The 19,856-nt window shown below is 46.1% G+C and overlaps 1 protein-coding gene across 1 annotated transcript; it reads left to right on the forward strand.

Moving 5' to 3' along the window:
* The first annotated feature begins 993 nt into the window (after positions 1-993).
* Positions 994-19,265, forward strand: ZC3H12D (zinc finger CCCH-type containing 12D). Its single transcript, XM_019291150.3, has 6 exons — positions 994-6,803; positions 10,433-10,875; positions 15,296-15,435; positions 16,406-16,640; positions 17,252-17,358; positions 18,033-19,265. The coding sequence occupies exons 2-6, from the start codon at positions 10,505-10,507 to the stop codon at positions 19,037-19,039; spliced, it is 1,860 nt and encodes a 619-aa protein (XP_019146695.1). The 5' UTR covers positions 994-6,803; positions 10,433-10,504; the 3' UTR covers positions 19,040-19,265.
* Positions 19,266-19,856: the final 591 nt, after the last annotated feature.

Raw genomic sequence — 19,856 nt, forward strand, 5'->3', positions numbered from 1 at the left:
GAGGGAGAAAAAAAAATTATACCACCTTCAGAACTCTCCTCCTCCCCCCACCTTCCTCCCTTCTCCCACTGACAATGTTCAAAGACAACCCTTAAGATGTTCAGTCTGTTTACCACTTCCATAATAACCTTGTTCAGTCCATTTAGAAAGAGAAGTCTCTCTGCCTGCGTGTGAGTCCTTTCCCCCGACTTGCAGCTTTTCCCACAACTGCTTTCGAGGGTCCACTCTTGAAGTTTTTTGGGGTACAATTTTAAGGTTGAGCCATTCAGAAACAAAAACAGAGGCCCTTCTCCTTCCCTGGGAGCAAAGGGTCTTCATCATCTTCATCTTTAGGACTATCTCTGGGAGCATCTCTAGGAACTGAGGTTTTCTCCTTTCCCGTTTGGAGCAAAAGTCCTCATCTGGTTCATCTCTCCCTGTCCAAACTTCTCATGAAATTACAGCTGCGTCAGCATCTGCCTATCTCAGCGCAGGTGCTTTTGCTTGCGAGTTGAACACTCCACCCCCCATATCTTCATGAAATTACAACAGGATACTCTGATATATCATAGCTTCACAACAGAATTTCAGCTTTAAGCATCTCCTCTCTCTCTTCCCTCAGGTTTTCATCTCTTCACAGCAATAAAAGGGTTAATCTCACCTCGGCCTTGCAGCTTTGCAGCTGGAATGTTGAATTTTTCTTATCGAAGTGGAGAGGGGGGAGAGCCGAGCCGCTCCGGCTGCCCACGGCAAGGCAGTGGGGGGGGTTCCACAGCTGGAACAGGTCCATCGGCTCCAGGGTGGCCGTGGCCCGGCCCGGCCTGGCCCAAGCAGGGCCTGGCCGGGCCCGCTGGCCCCCACACGGGGCCCGCAGCCACCTGTGCCAGCACCGGAAACGAGAGAGAGCTTGGAGGGGAAGTTTGCCTATTCTTAAATGTGGATCACAGAGGTGGTCACAACTTTAAGTGGCTTAGAGAATTGTCCATATTCAAACTGGCCAGCTGATAGGTTCTATCAGGTCCCAGAGGAAACTGTAAGCACCCCTTAGCAAGGACATCCCTTCCGGGACTATGCTTGCTAACCTATGACACCCTCTGAGACCCTGCAGGGGCTGGTGCCATCCTTGCAGAGTCTGAGCGAGAGCCTTCTGTTCCAGAGGAGAGGTAGCCAGGAGGCCTGTTCCTGGAGGTCTCAGGGAATCTGGGGCTGAGGACTGCTCACTGTTCCTTTCAGGAATGTTTCTGCCTTAGTCTGGGCATACGAAGATTCCGAGGAACTGTACTAGGTCAGGATATGGTGCATTCAGAGTAGTGCTGCAGAGGCAGTAGGTTGTCTTGAGCTCTTCTTCCTCTTGGCCTGCTCTGTTAAACAAAGTTTGCACTATCATACTGTTATCAGTCCTGCTGTCCTTCTTTTCTACATTGCATTTTTAACTTGCAGAAAGACTGGCCAGATTTGACAAGGGTATGGAGATAGTGAAGCAGTTGCGTTCTTGCTTTCTTTAGGAAATGGCAGTCATAGAAACAAACAAACAAAAAAGCCTCCAGTTGGGGAGAAAGCTGAATTCTTGCTGAACACCAGAGGTCCTCTTATTGGAGAGTTGTGATGTAACATCAGAGTTTCAGCAGTCATTCCTAGGCTTCAGCTAGCCCTCAACCATCTGTGGGACATACTTATCAATGTTTAGCAACAAACACCCTATTTCAGGTGAATTGCTCACTTTCCTGCAGCAGAAATGGCTTCTGTTTTCTTTGAAACAGGTAAATGCTTAAGAACTGAAAGTTTAAATGAGTAGTATATGGAAGTAAATAGTCCATTTGCATTGTTGGCCAAAGTCTTCAGAATAAAGGGTTAAAAAATCAGTGCATCCAAAAGGTTTCAGGTTTCAGATTTTCAGTATGCCCTGCTGCTTTTAAAAATACCCAGTTTCTTCAGATGGGCGAAATTACCTGTTTCTGTTTTAAGAGGAAGCTTTCAGATGTGGATGCTCAGAAATATGGTGATATTAATAGGCGATCAAATGACAGCCTCCAGTTTGGAGGCAAGTACTAAATCTTAGGGCTGCTGGTCTCTGCTGACGCTGGAGGGATTGCTGTTCACCTGGCACATGCACAGACAGCCGAGCACTCTGAGGTAGATGGGATTTACTGCTCCAGTCATCAGAAATTACAGTTGTGTATATGTGGTTCTTTTGGAAATTGCACGAACAAGCTGTATGGTCAGCTGAAACCACAAACATTTCCTGCTGTTCCTGTCCAGCCAGAGGTGTTGGAGTGGACAGGACTCTTCATTATCTGGGAGTCGAAGAGTTGACTTGTTTTAATCTAATGAGAATTCACACTTCCCTGTCATTTCCTTTTCGTCAATGCCGTATCTCCAGCCTCAGTTTCAGTATTGACCTGTGGTGCTTGTGGTAGTTAAAAAACAGAACGAAAAACCCCACCTTCCTCTCTAATGTTGAAAATAGCATTGAAAATATTGTAGCAGAAACATCAACTTCCTCACTGTGACATAGCTGAGGCCTGTTTGAAGGGGGATTCCTCATGATTTAGGCTCCTTGTTCATTAGTTGAAGGCTTAGAAACCAGCTCCTCAGAGTTTACCTGCAACAGCTTAAAAATATGATGTAGACTCTGAACTGTTTTGTTTCATGGATTTGAGTAAGTTTGAGACTTATTTTGATGTCATGTGGTGTAGTTCCTTTAGTTCTATGTAGATCTCTTGAGCTCGAGTCCAAGACCTGGAGTGGACTTGGCTAAACCCATGTTGTGAATAGGACCTGGTTGTAGAGCACTAAAGGCAAGTGGGAGAGGGGTAGGTTGCAACAGAGATCTCTCTCTAATCCCACAGACATCACACAAGTCAGGAGAAGAAGCATAAATGATGTATCCAAGTGGTTGGCGTTGCAGGCTGGGAGTTACCCAAACCCAGTCATGGTAACCCTGTATTCTCTGGAGGTAATGCTCTGTACCTGCTTCCTTCCACTTGTCAAAAGAACACCCAACCCTAACAACCACACAAACAAAGCTAAACAAAACAAATTCTCCCCCGCCTTCCCTCATCTATTAGTTATTTGGACAAGCGTTTTAAAATTTTCAAGAAGCTTAGAACAATTTCTGATTCTTTTGCTGCTCTTATCTTTGTCCATCTCGCCTTCCTGTAGCCTGACTTTTTTAATGTAAAATTTGTACATTATTGACGACAGGATTACAGGTTTTGCTTGTAATCTTCCTGGAGCATGGGTAATGTCTCTCCTTTTCTATCAATCACTTGTTGCATACAGGGGTAGCACAAGCAATTTGAAAAATGTTAAATTACAGTAAGATTTATGTATATACTGGCTACATGGCTGTATTTTTGTGTGAAATGCTTGGTCTGGTGGAATGTGCTTTTTCTCAGTGAGCAAGCCAGTATCACCTTGGTTAAACGTGGTAGCTGTGTTAAAAAGTACCAGCAGACCATATGTAGGGTTAGGTCTCACAAGCTTACAATAAATCATTGAAGCTGAAAGACAGTTCCAAGAGCCTTCTGAAATCTTAACCTGAACGGCAGTAAATTTTTGAACTTGAAACTTGTTTGGGACTTTCTGATTGTAAAAGGTACTTTTTTATTTTAAGCCCAGTGGAAAACAACTTGAGTCATAGCAGTATCTTGTTATATAAAAGAAGGAAAAAGAGGTATTTTAGGCAAAACCAAGTAGGGATCCTGCTACATCAGACCGTATGGATGGGGTTGAAATTTTCCAGGAAGTTACCATTGTCTACATTACTGAAATTGGTTTTCCTGTTTTTTTTCTCCCTGTTCTGTGGTCAGATGGAGTGCTTGCTACAGCAGCATAGTTTTGGGGAAGTAGGAAAGGTGGTCATTTTGGCAAGCATACCTCTTCTAAAGGTAGTGGCTTTTTGCCAGTCTGAATACGGGATTGCTTGTCAGTAACTGAGCTGGTGGTACTCTAGTAGGACCTACTAAGTTAGTGATGTAGGCTGAACACCTGTCTCCAAGTCAAGATTTTCAGTGTCTCCAACAGGGAGAGAATTTCACTGGCAGAAGACATCCAGATTTTGCCTAATAGTGTGTAAAAAACCATAGTTAAAATCGGGAGTGTATCTTGTACTGTTGAGAGAGCTTGGCTTGAGGGTCTGACCCAAGCCTTCCTGAAGGGAGTAGCGAAATATTCTCACTTGAGGCAGGATGGAGAATGTATTAGTTCCAGAACTATTAAAAATATTGCTGGCAATAGACCTACATTTGATTTAGCACTTGCTTTATCCTGACCTTCTTCTGCTGATTAGGGGCTGAAGAATTTTCACTGTGTTACTATGGGCATGTATGCTTGTTTGGTATTCACAGCAGGTGAGCTTTTCACATGAGGCAGAGGGTGATAACGCTTTTCTTTTGTGCTGAGGCAATAATGACCGTTTTCTTTAGCAAAGCAAATACCTCAGTGGAGTGTGTAGACCAAAACACCTGAGGTGTTCCACAGTGCCAGTTTCAAGAGAATGTTTTTTCCATGCAGAAGTCTAACCATCAGGAATGTGGTTTTGCACAGGGAGCCTCCTTGAAAGTCATGCTTGGTCATCTCCGTAGCCTCCAGGAGCTGCCACAATAAGCCTGCCCCACTTTGAGGTCGATAGTGATTCTTTCTGGTGAAGGTCTAGTTGTTTCACAAACCAGTAAATCCTCAGTCTTCAGCTCAGCATTGGAACATCCATTAGTGGGGAGATCTTCCCTTCTGAAAACTCCTACTGCAGGTCTTTCCTTCTTGAGCATAACAATGGGCTTGAGCAGCAGTAAATTTGTGCTGGGAAAACTCAGCGTGCTTGTCAGCACTAGGGAGCACAGCAGAGAAAGGAAATGTCTATGAAACCACAGCCTTGGGTGCTCAAATGTGTGTCTTCTCTGGTGAGCGAAAGGGTGTGAGGCCATCTGAAAAGTTAAATATGCTCCTCTATTTCTCATGGTCTTCTTTCTGGTAACTGGGGATCACCTAGGTAAAGGCTTTTGACAGGTGTCAGGAATTGGCTAAGGGTCTTGCCTTAATTGTCTGCCTACAATTTGAATGATGTCAAAGGCTTTTTGCTCATGGCTTTTTACAGTAGACGGGCTTAGTCATTTCAACAGAAATTAAAATTCTCTTATCTAATTGGCTTTTCTTTTTATAGGATCCATTTTGCTCCTATTTATGTAGTAAAAAATCCATTTTACTGACAAGTAGGGGTTGCAATGACACTGCACAGTGTAGTGTGCTTTCCTCTGTTGCCTGCCTGGGTTATAAATAATGCAGCAACTTTCTTTTCCAATAGTACTGCTTCGTGGTGGTCTTGTGATGAGGTGTGTGGCGTTGTGAAAGTTTAAATGGAGCAGAGAAGATCCCTCCTCTCCAGGGATGTTTGGAGTTTAGGTTGGACTTGATGATCTCAAAGGTCTTTTCCAACTTTTTGTGTAATTCTGAGTCCAAGGAGTGAGGAGTCAAGGGTTGTGGCTGTTCTGCTCTCACAGCCGTTCTGGGCAGCAGGGAACCCACATGTTCCTTTAGTTGTGATCTTAGGAGCATGCCCCTATTTCTGTGGCATTAACCTGCCCAGCCAGAGCTTAGTGGATCAGAGAAAGTGTTGTGCCAGAGGTAGGACAGAGGAGGCTGTGTGCTGCCCCTTTATCCTGTGACTGCCTGGGCACTGTTTTACACAGCAGCAGGGCATCCTGGGTCCCAAAGAATTTCCAGGAGTCTGGGTGTGATGCAAAGGCATCATCATCACCTGGAAACATCCAGGAAGCAACGGTGAGGCTTGCAGCAACCAGCAACCACTCTTTGGATTAAAGAGGATACCACTACAAGGGGTTCGGCCACCCTGCTTCCTCCCACAAAGTATGCAAGTAGTGGGATTTCTGACTGGGAAAGGTCAACCTTGCTGTGGTGTGTTGCCTTGTGACCATGGCAGAGGTGTTCCCCTTCCACAGTGGGGCCACCCCAACCCTCCCTCGGGGCAGAGGGCACTGCATCTGCAAGAGCTGTCTGAAGCATCCAAAGGGTCCCAGAGGTCAACCCCTCCTTGAGCCTCCAACCCTTCCTGCTGCCTAAAATTGGATTTGAGGCATATTTCTTTGCCACGAGGTAAGGAAGAAGCAGAAAACATCAGGTGGCCATGGAGAAGTGCCTGTCAGTCTTTGCTGTGGAGAGGCTGAGTGTCTCTGAAGCAGCCTTTCAACTGAGGCACCAGCAGGCTGGAAGGGGTTGTTTGGTTTTTGATGTTTCATTGTAGTGTCCCAGAGCAGGTTCCCTCAGACACGGAGGTGTTTGAATGAGGCTTTGCAATATTGGGTGCTAAGCAAAATGTTGGTTTTTAAAAATACTTTTTTCTGTGTATCCCTGAAGGCCAGGAATTTGCCAGATGCACGGGAATGAGGCTATGCTAACTTGGTACAGCAACCCTGGTGGAAAACTTTTCACTTGACCCAGAATTCATATGCTATGTTCTCACTACCCAATGTTCTGGATCCCTGCTGGAGTGAGTTTGACTAACCTTTGCCTGTGACTAAGAATAGAAATGTGTTGGGAACCTCTCTTATTTTATTTTCCTTTTGGAAAATGAAGCGGAAGTTTATCAAACGATGGTTATATGAGAGCTTGGCCAGCCAAATGAGGAAGTAAAACCTTCCTATAAAATTACTTCTGCCCACTGCACTTCTTTGCTCTCAGCTGACATCAGCCTTACCTTTAAATACAAGTTGGTGACTTCCTTGTGAGCCTGGTACTGCTCTGAATCCAGCTTCTGGCTGGAGCATGGTGCGACAACACTGCTGGGACACAGAAAGAGCAACTGCCAGGTAAGGTGCAGAGCAAGTGGGTTGCCTGTGAGCACAGCTCACTCCCTGGGAAGTTTGGCTTTACTGTTTTTAGCAAATGGAGCAGTGAAGGTAGGGAAGAAAAAGGCAAATCTTTTCTTAGTCACCAAGAAAACAAATGACCGGTCTTGTTATGAAGAGTTCATGTGAATCTAAACGCACATAAAACATTTCACATTTAGTTTGTGAAAATAAAAATTCTTATTTTCCTGAAGGCAGAGTAGCCCATCTGCCTTCTGGAGAAAGACCTCATGGCAGGGCTCAAATGGGCTGTCAGTCATAGGTGGTTTGCAGCATTTTTCTCAGTGGTGAAGGAGGAAGAAGTGGTCCAGCCCTGAGGTGTGAGGGGGAACACTGCGGTGGCAGGGAGCTGTAGCTGTGCTGCTTGTGCTGCTCAGCATACACAAGCACTTCAGATAACACCTAACCTGCTCTGCCTCAACCAATGCCAGGTCTGTCTGGGGCTGTGTCCCCTCTGCCTCTGCTTGGGCAGAGCAGGGCTTTGGGGAGGGGGTTTTGAGGAGCCCTAATTCCCTCTGGGTCAAACTGGTCCTTATTGTGGTTCTGTGGCCTGAGGCTGCTGGAGGTGCTGCTCTGACTGGTCGCAAGTGGAGCAAACACCTGGTGGAAGGACAAGGAAAAATTACTCTTTAAAGTCATTCAAGATGTAGTTACCACCACGTTTTTTGAAAAGTTTTTTCAATTATGATTTTCTAATCTTAAAAACCTGTCAAAATATACCAAAGGCAGAAAATCATAAGAGGTCTTCTGATTTTTTTGGTCAAAAGTACTCATTAAAATACTAACATTCTAAAATGTTAAGATTGAAAGAGAGTTTTGGAAACCTGACTGAAGCCATTTCTTCTGTGTGTGTAAGAGGGGTCACAACACCACAGAGAGAGTGCTTTTTAAGCTAGAACATAGGATGGGTATACCATTATATATGGAAAATTTATCTGGGATATGAGAAGAGTTTGGCTTTCAATGGAGTGAAAACAAAACCAGCTTCCAGTGGGGTCTGCTGAGATGAAGGGAGGAAAGTGGCAGGAGGAAATCTAAGTAGTTTGCCAGTGAAGGTCATAAAGTTTGTAAATGGAATTTCACAACCTGTTTGTGATAGCAAAAGGTGGACTCTGTGATGCACAGTTTCTCCTCTTGTCATATGCTTTTTGTGCTGGTTATAAGCAACCAACTGACATGCTGAACTTGGGCACATTCCTGACTGTTTATGAATGTGTAAGCCAGGGATTTTATTGCCCTTTAATTCCCCCTTGAGAAGGGTGACCTCAGTGTTGTCTGTGACCGAGGCTTCCATCTCAGTTTTTCAAAATTGGTCTCTGTGGTGAAAACCCTGCAGTGACTCTATCGCCCACTCTTAATGTTTGGCCATGCTGCAGTAGAATTCCAGTGGTTAACTTTGCAGAATTACCATATTGATGGTGATGGCTGATACTGCATCACATCAACCTCAGGCAGCCATCCAGAGCTCAGCTTTTCCTGTACTTACCAAGCCAAAGGGATTCACTGCTTGTGCAGAAGGACCAAGCTTTGCAAAAGGAAGCAAAGGGTGCGGACATGGACCACAGGCTTGGTGCTGCCTCCGATGGAGCACCAGAGTGGACAGAAGTACAGTGAAAATAATAGTAATGGCTATTAAAATATGTGTTAAATATTTTCTTTTCAACCTGGAGATAGATACTAACAGAAGTTTTCAATTAACAATAATTTATTAAAGTAACGTAGGCATTTTTTAAAAAATCAAGTAGTACACATGAAGTGTTTGGAGCCACTGACCTCACAGCTGGAAGCAGGTTTTACTGTGCTGCTGGCCCAGATGTGACTGCTTCTGCTTTATTTGGTTACATCAACATATATCAGCTCAGAGAGTAGCTGTTTCAAAGATGAGAAATCATTTCAGTAATGAAAATTTTCATCTTTAGTCAATGAATTAAAAACAAGGATTAGATGCAAAAATTGTTACAGAGTGCACCATAAGGAAAAACTGTCACTGACTAAAATAAGCAATGCTTTAATTTAGAGGGAAAAATACACACAGTAACTGCTTTCCCCTTAAAATTATGATATATTTAAGGTATTTTTTATTTTATTGATGCTGTTTGTCACCTTTAACTGAGAGCCAGATTTGTTCCACAGAATACTTGAAATGTATAAAGCTACACAGAGAAGTAAAGGTCAAAATTTTATGAGGTGGGGTTATAACTAATTATCATGCTTTCCTGCTGAACCAATCAGTTTTAATTGAACTGAACCCAGCATGGATATCTTCCTCACGGCCTGAGGCGGCTCTTATGCCTTGGGGAGGAGCTTTACTCTGAATCCTCTCCCAGCTCCTTCTTTCCAGTACCTCCATGCCTTCTTCCCCAAGGTTTCAGCTTCTGGCTCCTGGGGTGGCCCACTGCTGGGCAGGGAATGGCTGGCAGACCAGGAAGGGGAGCTGGTGTGTGGGATGTGGTTCTGGCTCTGGGCTCAGCATGGAGGTGGTTGTTTGGTCAGTTAATTCTGCATCTGACCGCAATCAGCAAAGGGATTAGGGCCACCCTTACATTCCACACGTGGGTAGAAGAACCAGCCACAGCTTCTAACCAGGTAGCACCAATAACTGCAGAAATGTGGCAAGAGATGCTTCAGTGCAAGCAAGCCAATGGTGACTGAAGGTGTTTGGCTTGATAGATGAGTGGTCACCATGTATGCTCTTCTGTGTCATGCTTGTTGGGCTGAAGCAGCTCTGGGTATCCCTGACTATGCTGCCCATCACCTTCATTCACTGGGTAGACCAGAAATTTACGTGGTGCAGTTCTGGAGAATATGAAGTAGCTTTTTGCTACTTTTGTACACTCATTTCTGAATTACCAGTTTCTCTTGACAATAAACGTAAGTGAAATTGAAACCACTTTCTGGATCACCTGCTTCCAAGCACCGTCCTGATGGCTTTCAAAAAAACAAGCTGCTTCTCTGAACATAAAAGCCCTCACTGAAATAGCAAGTAACAGGAAAAGAGTAGTCAGGCGTCATCAGAACTGATGAGTGACAGAATTTCAGAATTTATGTCTGCGCAGACACAGACAGACACATAGCAGGAAAAAAAAACTATAAAAAAAAAATCTGAGTTTCCAGATACTTTGCAAACAGCATGTTTCCTTAAATTACTGGATGAAATTTGCTATACTTGTTAAGTTGCTATGGCATCTGAGCCCATCCAGTAGAATTTGACAGATATTTATCTTGGGCTGACAAGCCACAGAGCAAGTTGAAAATCCCCTTTGTGTCATTTCCTGTGAGATAAGTCTGAAGAACCAACTCACGCATGCAGCCTGTCTGCATACAGGCAGCCTGGCGCTGCTCTCCAAGTAAGGTGACACCTGTTTGACATAATGTTTGGAGAGTGACGAACATTGCATGGGACACACTGATGCTTTTATAATTAAGAGCAGACCAGAAAAAAGCTTTAATGCTGAGAGAAGATTGGATAGTCTCCTCAGAGAGAAGACAGCTGATCTGGTGGTCTCTGCTGTGCACTAGACAAATAACTGAGAGATTGCATGTTCTTCCTCAATGGTTGTGTTTTGTTATTTCTAATCTTTCCCTCCCAGAAGCTGATGCCTGTGGGACATAGCTGGGAAGACAGGAGCACTGAGTTTAAAGGAACGTAACTGTGTGCTAAAATGGCACTGGCCAGTTCAATTTCTAGCAAAGTGGTGCCACCACGCTCCAGAAAAGTTTCTGCAGCAGGGGTGGAAGTGCACCAGAGCAAGCTGGATTTCTTCTGCAAGCTGGGCTATGGTAAGCAGGACATCTGCAAAGTGCTGGAGAACCTGGGCCAAGAGGCCCTGGAGGATGATGTGCTGAAAGAGCTGATTCGGATGGGGAGCAAACCTCAAGCTCTGGAGAACCAGCCTCAGCCTTCCCAGCTAAAGCTGGTTGCCCGTGGATCATGTAGCACCACACCGGGGCTGAAGTGGCTTGGAGAAGATGAAAGTGATGCTTCCAATTGCTTGAGACCCATTGTGATCGATGGCAGCAATGTTGCAATGAGGTAAGCTCCTGAAAGGCATCTCTCTTCCTCTGAGGCTTTTGAATTTTAAAACTGATGGCTTGAAGTGTGTTTTTCCTTTGGGTGAGAGGTGCGTTGATGCATCTGACGTATGAACAATTGGTTATTCCTGTTCTTTGGCTGATGCACAGCTTCTAAGGACCTGCTCTCTTGAGGTCCATGAATATGCACATCACATGCAGTTACTGGCTCTCTCTACATTCTGACTTTTTATAGGGCAGCCTCTGTCCAACCACTACTGTTTGTGGCAGTGTCTCTCCCTTTGAGCTCACCATTAAATTACTCCCCCTTTTCAAATGGGCACCTAGAATTTCCAAACCGATATGCTGAGATGTTTCCAGGAAAATCTGATGAATAGATAGACAGACCACCCAACTAATCTAAGAAGGAGAGGGGAAATAAAGTCAGGTGGCTGTGGTTTCTAACAATATCACAGTTGTACCACTTTGACTTGCAAGTAAACCCCAAAAATGTTCCCAGCTTGTATAATTTTTGTTGGTTTTCGATTTGGCTTCTGTTTTAGGGAAATATCAGGGAATTGATAGTTGACTTGTATTGAATAGATTCATTTCCTCCTTAGTCATTCTTCTTCTGGGAAATGTTGCATCAGCCCATCCTGGTCAACTATATTTCCTGAGCTGTGCCCTGGCACTGTGAAAGCACTCTTACAGATGGGGAGCCTGGCATGTCCCTGTGGATGGGATGTCCAAAGACAGCAGTGGGTTGGCCTCTGTTTATCCAGGCAATGTGGAGTAAAGAGTCCAGGAAATGGCTATCCATTTCTCTGTTAACTTCCCTGTCCACTCAGCAGGGCCAAGCCCATCCCTGCAGGCTGGGACAGGGCAAAGGAAGGCTTCCTCCTTCAGTCAGCAGTCCTGTGAGGTGAGATGAGACCACGCCCCCTCTGGTTAGAGAGGAAAGTGGACAAGCACATCCAGAGCAACTGGAGACTAAGCAAATTATGCCATCTTGTGGGTGAAGGGAGAAATCCCAACCGAAACCAAGGTTCCCTGCTCAAGGCAGCTCCGGAGGAGTGGGAAATACACAACAGAGCAAACTTGCTTGGCATTCGCTGGGCCATGAGCTCAGTAGCCAGGTGTTAGGCTCTCCTGCCCTGCTTTGCCTCTTCACCCAAGCCCCTCCTCAGGGTGTCTTTCTTGCCTCTGCGAAAGAACTGAGCACCCGCTCAGGCAGTGTGGCAGAGCTGATCACCCACCCTTTCAGTGTGCCAGGGTCGATATGACTCCTGACGGGCCACGTGCTCTGTTCTCAGCTCTCTTGGCACAGCAGCTTTGAGCTTCAGAAAGGCAAAGGTTTTACAGCTCTTCTCAGATGTCCCAACCTCTGTCTTGATAAAAACTTTGTGGATGATGGAGGAGACTGTTGAGCTTGTCAGTTCAGTTGGTACTGAAAGGGCGCAGCCTGGAAGGAGCTGCTTTCCTCTCCTGGATGCCTTTCAAAGTGGTGCTGAATGGCATTTGCTTTGGCTAACAGGGTAGGCCTGGTGAGTGCTTTCAGTATCCTTGCCTTAATTTTTCTGGTTTGCTACTATCAGGCAGAGAAGGACTGTTTGCAGATGTCAGGGGAAAGGGATATTAGGTTCCCTTGCTGGGGAAAAACTCCATCATCATCACCAACAACCATAAAAGTGCAGCAGAAGCAGCAGTTTAGGGATGAAACAATCAAGAAGTTAGAGCTTCAAGTGGCAGTTTTCTGCATGAAGAAAAATATCTTGAGCATTTGTATTTACATCTTAGGATTGGTGTTTCTGGAGCATTTCGGGGTTGGCACTGAGGGCCCACTGTGCAGTGCAAGGCTTTGAAAAGGATGTGGATGCCCCAGGGTAATGAAGCGAGTTGGCAGTCTTCAAGCATCCATCAGGCCACCCAGAGAAGCTGAATTGAAAATAACCTTGCCTTCAGCCAGTCTCACTCAGCAAACATCTCAGCACACTTTGTGTTTCCATCAGATGCAATGAGAAACTTAGCTGCCTGCCAGCCTGTCCATGGGAAGTTTAGCAAGGCTGGTAGAAAAAATAAATGGAGTTGTGTTAATAGGGAAAAGGAACTGTCATAACCATATTCACTGCACATGCATCACCAAAGAGGCTGCTATCTCCTCTAGTGCTTGCACTTACAGCTACTTTTAAAGCTGTGGTAGCTACAGAGGCCTTTCCCTAGGCCTTTCTGGCAAAGCTGTGGCTGATGCTGTGTCATGGCCAGGTGGAGATGGGGCCATTTGCAGCTTTCAGAAGAAGTTGGTTTGCCTAAACTTCCTCTCAAAGGAGTTGGAATGGCACAATTTAAAAAGGACTTCCTGAGTGCTAATGATGGATTAACTGCTGGAGTAACAAAGATGCCAAATTTCTGCTTCATTTTCTGAGAGATGGGCCCTGCTGGTCTGTGACCCAGGTGCAGTGTACCCTGTTGCTGGCAGGAGGGAGAGATGACCTTGAGTTATGACAGATCATGGGTACGTTATGGTCCATGGATTTCAGGGTTGTGTGGGAAAGGGGACTGACAGGAGCCAGTCTGTGCCCATGCAGGGAGGATGGAAAGCCCTGAGGGCCCTGCTCCATTGCACAGCAGTCCCTGGTGTTCAGTGGGGACACCACCGCCCCCCACACGTGGTCAGAGTGGTTCAGATGGCCCCCAGGTCTGGCTGTAGCAGTGTGGCAGTAGCTGGATTAAGTGATAACGCTGAGGAACAGCTCCAGGTGCCTCATCTTGCTTGTTCCACTCAGCCTTTTGGCCAACCACTTGTGCTTGAGTACTTCACTTTCTGCACTGGGGTACACCTAGAACTGCCTTCCTAAAGCTCACAGGATTACATATACAAGTAGTCAATATTAAAGAAAGCTGTTGCTGAACTTATGTTTGAGTCACGGCATCAAAGTTGTACCTGGACTGCCTTTTAAAGGCAGTTATCTGAAAAAGTCACCCAAATTTCCAATTCACCTGTCCAGGTGATGTTATGAGTATCCTGGGTAGATCCTATCCTTTAAAACCAAACAAAACAGCTGTTCTAAAATGGAGATTAGGTATGTCAAGCACTTCAGGCCATTTATTATTGCTAAGGGTTTTATATGACTTCCTATTGCCTTGATACCTCTTAATAGGCAACCAGGTTTCTTCCACCAAATGGTGCTATTTTTCATTTGTGGTCACCATTTCAGGACAGAAACTTTTAATGGCTGTAAAATGGAGCTTTGGTTATGAGGCTGATGTAGGCAGAACCTAGAGATGGATCCCTGGGATGTGGTGGTGGGAGACTCATTGAAGACTGTGGCATTGTCCTTGCCTGGTCTGTGACTGCAGGTGGGTATAGCAGCCAAGAGAGTCATTCACAAGGGCTTTTTGCAGAGGTGAAAGCCTGAGTGAGACTGGCAATATCATGCAGGAAGGTCAAAGTAGAAGGATGAGCATTCTGTCAATACTGTGAGGGTGTTTATCCATTTAGGACTTGGTGCACAGTTTATTTTCGTTTTCTTGTGCCGAGGTAGTTAACAAATGGCCTTCCTTTACACATGCACTGCACTGTGGTCAAATTTTAGGTAAGTGAATGCCAAGCAGTAGGAATTTTCAGGGAAGGTGAGAAATTTAGAGGGATGTCACCCCTAGTTGTTTTCCTTGAGGTTATTTCTGGTCTTATGCTACATTTTGAATTGTTCAGAACCCACTTTGCTGGCACCTCTAAAACACTTGTCTTACGGCTTTTCTACCTCTCTGTGCAATGAAGAAAATATCCACCAACTAGGGCAAGATAAAAGTGGGCCTGAGGTGCCTGTGGCCATGCCCACTGATGTATTGTCCCTTTTTTGGTGTCCTGGGTTAGGTTCTTTATATTTCCCATCCTGCCTCTTACAGTTTTCCTTCCCCCACATGTTCTCATGTTTCCAAAAAAGATTACCAGTGGAGTGCCCTGTGATCACACATGCAGCCACTTCAGCCATTAAAATCTCTAACAGCCCTGTTACCACAGAAGAAAATTCCCACATTTTGTTTCTCACAGGAGAGCCTCATGGGTTTCTGCTTGTGCAGGAAGAAACTCTCACTCCTCTAACCTTTTTCAGACAACCTGTGTGAAGGGTTTGACAAAGCCTAAGGTCTTGCTTGTACTTAAGTCCATCCAGATACAGATGGAAGGAAAAGGCTTGGGTCACAGAAGTGGGGGATATGATACCTCTGTTTTTAAGTATCCAAACTGTTTCAGATAAGTCTTTTCAGCTGTACTGGAAGAGGTGTTTGGATTTGTCCCACCAGGACACCATGCCAGGTTGTTTTCTTGAAAACTGGTGAATGACAAAAAAACTGTTTATTTTGCCTTTTCATTACTGGCTCAGTTAAAGAGAACTCCAAGCTTCATAAAAGCCTTTCCTCATCATCCTCTCTTTTTTTTATAGTCATGGAAACAAAGAGGTATTCTCCTGCTGGGGGATCCAGCTGGCAGTGGATTGGTTTCGAGAGAGGGGGCACACTTACATCAAGGTTTTTGTCCCGCTCTGGAGAAAGGAGCCCCCTCGACAGGACAGCCCCATTGCAGGTAGGTCACCATCCTGGGTGTAATTTGGCGGCCATCAGGTGCAGTTTGGAGACAGGGGGTGTGAAGAACCCAGTACAGTTTTTTTCCCGTAAAGACAAGCACAGTGCAAGTTGTGCATCAGACTTCCCTCACTTAAATGAGTCATTAATTCATTGCCCCATTCAGTGCTCCTGGCTAGCAGCTAAAATTGCTTACAAGGCTTTGTTACACTGCTTTGAACCTTCTGCTTAACAAGCAGCAGGTGCTGCCAGCTGAGTTAAAGAAGAAGTTTGTCAGCTTGCAGTGAGCCTACAGAGCTTTTGAGGCCCTCCAGGAGACAGTGATGTTCATTACTGCATGACTATTATCTGTTAGCCGGCTGCCCAACACAGAGGGTGCACGGGTTCCCCTTCCAGGAGAAGAAAATGCATCAGCAGAAGTCTGTGGAGGGGAGTGAGACTCAGTTTTTTTGGAAGTAGATCTGTGAGATCTGTGCCAGCAGCTTGGTGTCTGCAGAGGAGGCAGATCCACCTTCCTGCAGAGAAGGAATGGCAAGAGGTCAGAGTGTCCTCAACAGCAGCAGAAGAAGTTAATTTATGTATTTTGTCACACACATTTTATCTCCAGGTAAAGTTTATGTCAGGGCTGGTTATGAGCCTTCTAGCATCTAGCAGGGTAAAAAGGGCACTGCAGGGATTCAGTATCAGACTGTGGTGTAGAATTCAAGGGATTCTTTTGCAGATAAAAATCAAAAAAGGGTGTCTCAAAATTTACAAGTCGATGTTCTCCTAAAAGACCTAATTTTTGATTTGCTGAATAACCACCAGATATCACTGCATCTGAAAATTGCACCACTGTGAATTTCCTGAAGTGCTGAAATATCTTTAGATTCCTGTAGGTTTGTAGCAGATGATTGAGAGCTGGTAATTTTTAATTAATTAGCTCCTTTTTTCTTTTCTTCCCTTGCCTACTTTGCCAACCACCCGACCAGATCAGCACATTCTTGAAGAGCTTGAAAAGCAATCTATCCTGGTCTACACACCCTCCCGGAAGGTGAAAGGCAAGAGGGTGGTTTGCTACGACGATCGCTACATAGTGAAAGTTGCTTATGAGAAGGACGGAGTCATTGTTTCCAATGACCACTACCGGGATCTGCAGAATGAAAACCCTGAGTGGAAATGGTTCATTGAGCAACGACTGCTCATGTACTCTTTTGTCAGTAACAGGTAAGAGATGGATGGTGTTAGAGAATCTAGAATTTAAACGTTGTGGGCCGTACCTCCCATGAGTAGCAGAATACATGAGCCTTTTCATGAAAGGAATTTACTGCAGCTTTTCTTATCTCATTTCTTGAGTTCCTGCTCCCTCAGCTTTGGTCTTAAAACCTCCCATGTCACTCTTCTATGAACTTTTCTACTTGAATGGCAGCATTAGTGACCAGCTTTCCTTCTTTCCAGTCCAATTTGTGATATTAAACCAAGGGTTGCTATCTTCCAGGTTCTATTTCCTGTAAGAAGCAGAATTAAATCCATGAGAGGAGGCTGGCAGGCAGTATTTTTAGTTCCCCTACACAACAAAGCATGACTTTTCCCTGTGTTTCTGCAAACACAAGAAGCTTGTCTCTCTGGCCCTTCACCATCCTTGTTGGGGGAGGGTTTTCATTAAAGCACTTGCACCATGTCTGAGAGGCTGAGCTGAGTGCTCCTCATTCTGTTCATACCAACGTTTCTCCTGAGTTTCCTAATGCCTGAGGTGTGCAGGGGAAAGGCACTTCACTGAGACATCCAGTGTGCACAGACATGTGCTTATATCCGTGATTTTTTTTTTACTTTTCCAGGTTTATGCCTCCTGATGATCCATTAGGCCGGCACGGACCCACCCTTAGTAACTTCCTCAGCAAAAAGCCAGTCCTTCCTGAAAAAAAATGGCAGCCTTGCCCCTATGGTTGGTTTCTCCCCATGCTGTGAACTGCCCCCTGCTTCCCAGCAGTGCTGTCCCTCGGCTAAGGGCCACTGCCACATGCTGTCCTGCTTTGTGTGGTAGGGACTTGGGTTGGGGTTGCTCAAAGGTGTGATGCTTTTTTGTTCTCCTGCTTAAGTGGCTTCGGCCTCAGCAAAGGCAGGGGATGTTTCTGGCTTCTCCATCCTTGCCCGCACACAGCTTCCATGGCCGTGCTGACCATCCTGCCTGCACACGCTTCTCACTTTGTGGAGTGGATTGTCCTGCAGCACTTGGGAATTGCCATCCAAACCATTTCCCTCTTTCCCCTCCCAACAGCCCCCTAGCAAAGTGCAGGTTTCTCAGACGTAAATCCCTATGCCATTTTTTAAAGCAACCTTTTGCAGCAACAGGCCTCCCACCCAGCCCACCGAGTGCAGGAACTGAAGCATGAATATCAGACACTTCTAAAATAGCAGAAACTTCCTTTTACTGCTGCTTCACCGTGCTATTTATATCAGCAGTATTTAAATCTGGAGTCAACAGTACTGCGTTTGAAAAAAGTACTTCCCCTTTCTTCTGTGTTCATCACACCCAGTGCTGGGGAGAAGTGATGTGTGCATTAATTGATGTTGGTGCTAGTGACAACTTCCTGTCTGATTTTTTTTTTTTTCTTTCAGGTAAAAAATGCACCTATGGCAATAAATGCAAATTTTACCATCCAGAGAGACCACATCAAGCTCAGCTTTCAGTTGCTGATGAGCTTAGGGCCAAAACAAAAGTCCCGTTGGCCCTGGGGAAAGAGGAGGAGAGGTGTCAGTGCTCCCCATACACGGCCAGAGAGCCTGCACCCTGCGATGCCTGCACAGAAACTCTGCGAGAAGCCAGAGGCTGCTCTGGGCCTTGCTGCTACCCAGGCAGGTCCCAGGGGAGCTGTCCTGAGCAGACATCCCCTGCCTGGGCTGGCGGTCCTGGCTCTGACCTGGGGCTGGAGCAGCGCTTGCCACAGCAGGAGCCGCTCCTGGAGAAGATGTCAGCAGTGTCCATCAGCGACGGCACCTACGGCTGCAACTGGTCCTTAGGCACCTCTCAGGACAGGGGGGCCATGGACAGCCCTCACCACTGTGCTGACCTCAGGGACAAGCTGTTCTCACTTCATCACCCTCAGAGCTTGGACCACACCAGCTCACCCAGGTGCCCTTTCCAGCAAAGGATGCTCCCACCTGCATGGGGTGGGATGTGCTCAGAGCACAGCTGGGCTCAGGAGTGCCGTGGTGTGCACGGAACAGGTCACAGGAGCCATCACATCCCCCAGGGTGCTCAGCACAAACAGGCCCTGGAGACACAGCACCATGTTTTGCTGCAGCCCACAACTCTGTCCCCTGACAGGTTTCCCCTGTACAGCCAGCACCAGCAGCAGCAGCACCACTGTTTCCCCAGCCAGCCCCCAGGGCAGCCCTTTCAGCTAGATTCCAGCAACGGAATGGGCTTATTCCAGAAAGCCCATGTGTACCCCAGTGCCTCTTACAGGGAATACTGGCCCACCCCAGCTGCAAGGCCTCCCTCTGCCCAGCAAGTAAACATACACAGGGAGCTGTGTTCCCCTTATCCTTACAGTGAGATGAGCCAGGTCACCACTTTGTACCCCAATATCAAGGATAAGGGGACTGGAGTGCTTCCCCTATGAAGACAGGCTGGGAAGGTCAGGGCTGTTCAGCCTGGGGAAGAGAAGGTTGCATGGAGACCTCATAGAAACCTTCCAGTACCTGAAGGGAGCCTAAAAGGAAGCTGGAGAGGGACACTTAATCAGGAACTCTAGTGACAAGACACAGGCGGACGGCTTCAAACTGAGAGGGGGTAGGTTTAGATTAGATTTTACGATGAAATTCTTCATTGTGAGGGTGGTGAGGCGCTGGAACAGGTTGCTCAGAGAAGCTGTGGATGCCCCATCCCTGGAAGTGTTTAAGGCCAGGTTGGACAGGGCTCTGAGCAATCTGGTTTAGTGAAAGGTATCCCTGCCCATGGCAGGGGCATTGGAATTAGGTGATCATTTAGGTCCCTTCCAAACCATTCTGTGGTTCTATGATATTGCCTGCTTGACTTTAACGATTCAAAGACACAGAAACTTGTGAAACCTCCAGAGCAAACCATCCCAATAAGCACAAGTCCTAGGGCAAGAAGATGCCATTCTGAGGCTTAACTAAGTGTTATTAGGGGCGTTATGGCAAGGATTACAGCTGCTCCAGGAACACGAGTATAAGCATCAGCCAGCTTTGTTGCATGGGGCATCGAGTCGAGGCAAAGGCTGTCATCCCCTGCAGTGGGATTGCATTCTACCTCCCCTGAAAGTGAACAGGAGGGCTCACGGTTACAGGGCTGTCAGCATTCGAACCTCACTAGTGACTGGATTCAGGATGGCACAGATTCTCATTAATGCCCTGAAGCACTGGACATGTTTTTAGAGTCCTAACCTATAGTTCAACTTCTGTAAAAGAACCGTGCCC

The sequence above is a fragment of the Corvus cornix genome, chromosome 3, assembly GCF_000738735.6.
Source record: "Corvus cornix cornix isolate S_Up_H32 chromosome 3, ASM73873v5, whole genome shotgun sequence".
NCBI classification, from domain to species: Eukaryota; Metazoa; Chordata; class Aves; order Passeriformes; family Corvidae; genus Corvus; species Corvus cornix.

Coding starts and splice junctions, on each gene's coding strand:
- ZC3H12D (XM_019291150.3), top strand. CDS start 10,505: ATGGCACTGGCCAGTTCAATTTCTAGCAAAGTGGTGCCACCACGCTCC. Junction 10,876..15,295: donor GGCAGCAATGTTGCAATGAG/GTAAGCTCCTGA, acceptor TTTTTTTTATAG/TCATGGAAACAAAGAGGTAT. Junction 16,641..17,251: donor TACTCTTTTGTCAGTAACAG/GTAAGAGATGGA, acceptor TTACTTTTCCAG/GTTTATGCCTCCTGATGATC.